Source organism: Ailuropoda melanoleuca, chromosome 3 (assembly GCF_002007445.2).
Source record: "Ailuropoda melanoleuca isolate Jingjing chromosome 3, ASM200744v2, whole genome shotgun sequence".
Classification (NCBI taxonomy): domain Eukaryota; kingdom Metazoa; phylum Chordata; class Mammalia; order Carnivora; family Ursidae; genus Ailuropoda; species Ailuropoda melanoleuca.
Window position 1 is genome coordinate 1,076,704 of NC_048220.1, and position 3,516 is coordinate 1,080,219.

The 3,516-nt window shown below is 37.5% G+C and overlaps 1 protein-coding gene across 1 annotated transcript; it reads left to right on the forward strand.

Moving 5' to 3' along the window:
- The first annotated feature begins 2,194 nt into the window (after positions 1 to 2,194).
- LOC100475766 (olfactory receptor 2T1) lies at positions 2,195 to 3,286 on the forward strand. Its single transcript, XM_034655680.1, has one exon. The coding sequence runs from the start codon at positions 2,315 to 2,317 to the stop codon at positions 3,284 to 3,286; it is 972 nt and encodes a 323-aa protein (XP_034511571.1). The 5' UTR covers positions 2,195 to 2,314.
- The last annotated feature ends 230 nt before the right edge of the window (positions 3,287 to 3,516 follow it).

Genomic DNA, 3,516 nt, shown 5'->3' on the forward strand with positions numbered 1-3,516 from the left:
TGAAGTAGTTTTGCCAAGATTGCCAGAGTCCATTGAACTGAAGTTCAAGAGTATTTTACAATTCAAATTCATGGACTTTAGTTGAATATGCAGATTGCTTAAATAAGTAATTTGAGATTCTCACATATTTATCAATAGTTTTGAAATGACTAAAACAATGGCATTTTCCTTTGCATTTTACAAAATATATTCACCTAAGAATTTCTCATTTGATCCATATAGCAACCCTGTATATTATGTTACCTTAATTTAATATAAATGGAAACTGAAGCTCAGACTTTGGGGACGGAATCCAAAGTAACAGAATTCATTAATGGCACAAAAATACCTAATACCTAATATTCTCTCTGTTACTGGGATCTTGCTGCTTGATAAAAGTCAGACCCAAAATGTGGGAGGTGTGGCAGCAGAATACTACTAATATTTAAGCTATTCCATAAACTTGACAACATTTCCTTATAGATACATATGTCAATGGGCTCCATTAATGAAAATTAGAAGAAAAATGAGGCAGATTGGAAATGAGGAAATGGCACATGGTGTCAGGGAAATTTATAAAATTTGGCTCAAATATTTTGAAATTAGAACCAAAAGAAGATAAACAAGAAAAACAGAGTTTATTCTGTTAAAAATCAGCAGTCATGATTACAATGTATGTGATGTATTTTCAATCATGACATTTTTACTAGCCACATTAATGATTACATATAGTTAAAATTTAACAGATTCACATTGTTGGCACATTTAATTTGACAACTAATGTAGTCTAGGTTTTTTGAGTGTAGGTAAGAACACAGTGATTTGAGACTGCCTGGTCCAAACATCTCTGCCACTAACAGCATATGTGACCATTAGAACATTATTCAAATTCTGTCATCAGTGAGAAAGGGGAATATAGTTCCTCAATACTTAGGTTTATTGTGAAACCCAGCAAGTCAATAGATATGAAGCACTTGGCACAAAGTAAACTCTTCACAATTATTCTTTTTAAAAAGATTTTTATTTATTTATTTGTCAGAGAGAGAGAGAGAGCACAAGCAAGAGGAGTGACAGGCAGAGGGAGAAGCCAGATCCCTGCTGAGCAAGGAGCCCAATGTGGGACTCGTTCCCAGGACCCTGGGATCATGACCTGAACCAAAGGCCGATGCTTAACCCACTGAGCCACCCAGATATCCTTTCACAATTATTCTTAATAGCTTTTTGTTCTCTTTGCAGTTGACTCAAATACTCATAGTTTTGGAATATTTATAGGAAAATAGATTAGTTTGGTCAATCTACCTAAAAACATATTGGTAAAATATATCTTATCTTGACATATTTAATGTTAAAGCACATGAAAAATAATCATTAACTTTCAAAAAAGAGAAAACAAAACTTTATTGTAGATGTTTCACAACTGTAGATGTATCATCACCTGAAATTACATAAAATAGTCAATCAGTTTTTCTTAATTACTAATCACTATGAAAAAAAATCTACTTTCCAAAAATAATAGGTGGTTTGTAGCTTACCCTGTCTGTCCCTGTGCTATTTCCTCTGAATCCTAATTGGTAATGCTAAATGCTAATAGTTGACTAATGCTGATGCTAATACATATCCTAATGCCAATTCTTCCTCATCCTAAAATTAAATTTCTTTCTTAAAAATAAACAAAAGTAATTCCACAAGAGTGACTTGCCTCTTTTTTTCTGAGTTTGCAAGAGTGGTTTCCCATTTCCCACTTTATTTTCTCCCATACAATTTCATCTGCAACACAGATGAACAGACACCAAGAGAATATTCATAATTCTCACAGCCCATTTATCAGATCACTCATTTGTACCTAAACTGCAGAGAAATACTACTCATAGTCAGTACTGAAATGTTTTTAAGATGGTGATAACGTTGATTATAACAAAGATTCATTTAATAAGGATACCAACTTAAACACGTCTAAGATAGTATGTACACGTACACACACACACACACACACACACACACACCCCAGACCAGGGTACATTTAACTGAAAAACATGGTTTACACCCTTATGTGTTGTTATATGTATCACTGTAGAACAATAGCATCTATTGACAGCATCTCGTCCAATGTATTTAAAGAACTATTGATTCAAGGTGATCAGTTTTATGTAAAGAAACATTTTGGAATAGATTATTTGCTAGATATTTGTGTCAAAGTTGTAAGAAAATATTTTTAAATGTTTGCCTCCAACTTTTAGAAGTTCGTTGACTAACAGTCAACCCATATGTTGTTATGTTAATTCTCTAAGAATATTATCATTTTATTTGGAAGATTTTAGGTCACAACAGCACCATCATGGGATCAATGGAAGTGTACAACACATCCTCTTCCTCTGCAGACTTCACCTTCCTGGGACTGTTCAACAGGAAGGACATCTCAGGTGTTCTTTTTTCCATTATCTCTGTCATCTTTTTCATTGCATTGATGGCCAATGGGATCATGATCTTCCTGATTCGCACTGATTCACGACTTCACACTCCCATGTACTTCCTGCTTAGCCACCTCTCCTTCATTGACATGATGTACATCTCCACCATTGTGCCCAAGATGTTGGTTGATTACCTGCTGGGTCAAAGAACCATCTCCTTTATGGGGTGCACAGCTCAGCATTTCCTCTACCTCACCCTCGTGGGAGCCGAGTTCTTCCTGTTGGGCCTCATGGCCTATGACCGCTATGTGGCCATCTGCAACCCTCTTCGCTATCCTGTTCTTATGAGCCGCCGGGTCTGCTGGATGATCATAGCAGGTTCCTGGTTTGGGGGCTCTCTGGATGGCTTCCTTCTAACTCCCATCACCATGAGCTTTCCTTTCTGCAACTCCCGGGAAATTAACCATTTCTTCTGTGAGGCACCTGCAGTCCTGCGATTGGCATGTGCAGACACAGTCCTCTATGAGACAGTAATGTATGTGTGCTGTGTTCTGATGCTGCTGATTCCTTTCTCTGTAGTGATTGCTTCTTATGCCCGAATCCTGACCACAGTCCACCACATGAGTTCAGTGGAGGGAAGGAAGAAGGCATTTGCCACCTGCTCGTCTCACATGACAGTGGTGACCTTGTTCTATGGGGCTGCCATGTACACCTACATGCTTCCACACTCTTACCACAGGCCAGCCCAGGACAAAGTCTTTTCTGTGTTCTACACAATCCTTACACCAATGCTAAATCCACTCATATACAGTCTGAGGAACAAGGACGTGACTGGAGCTCTTAAGAGGGCACTAGGCAGGTTCAAGGGTACACAAAGAGTGTCAGGAGAAGTGTTTTGATAGTGGCTTTTTCTCACATGAGTAACAAAAGACACCCATTGTGAACAGTGTGGCCATGCTCTCAATGAGGGATTAAACTGGAGGGTAGGTTCAATTGTGAGGGGAAAAAAAAGGAAAAAGAAAGATAAATGTAAAAATTCATCCTTTTGATCTTCATTTCTTCATCTCTTCTTTCCTTTCTTATGTCTTCCCTTTATTCTGTTATGCTCACATGTATTCAAAATAAATGC

What these genes read in the sequence shown, in the direction of transcription:
- LOC100475766 (XM_034655680.1), top strand. Translation starts at nt 2,315, where the DNA reads ATGGGATCAATGGAAGTGTACAACACATCCTCTTCCTCTGCAGACTTC.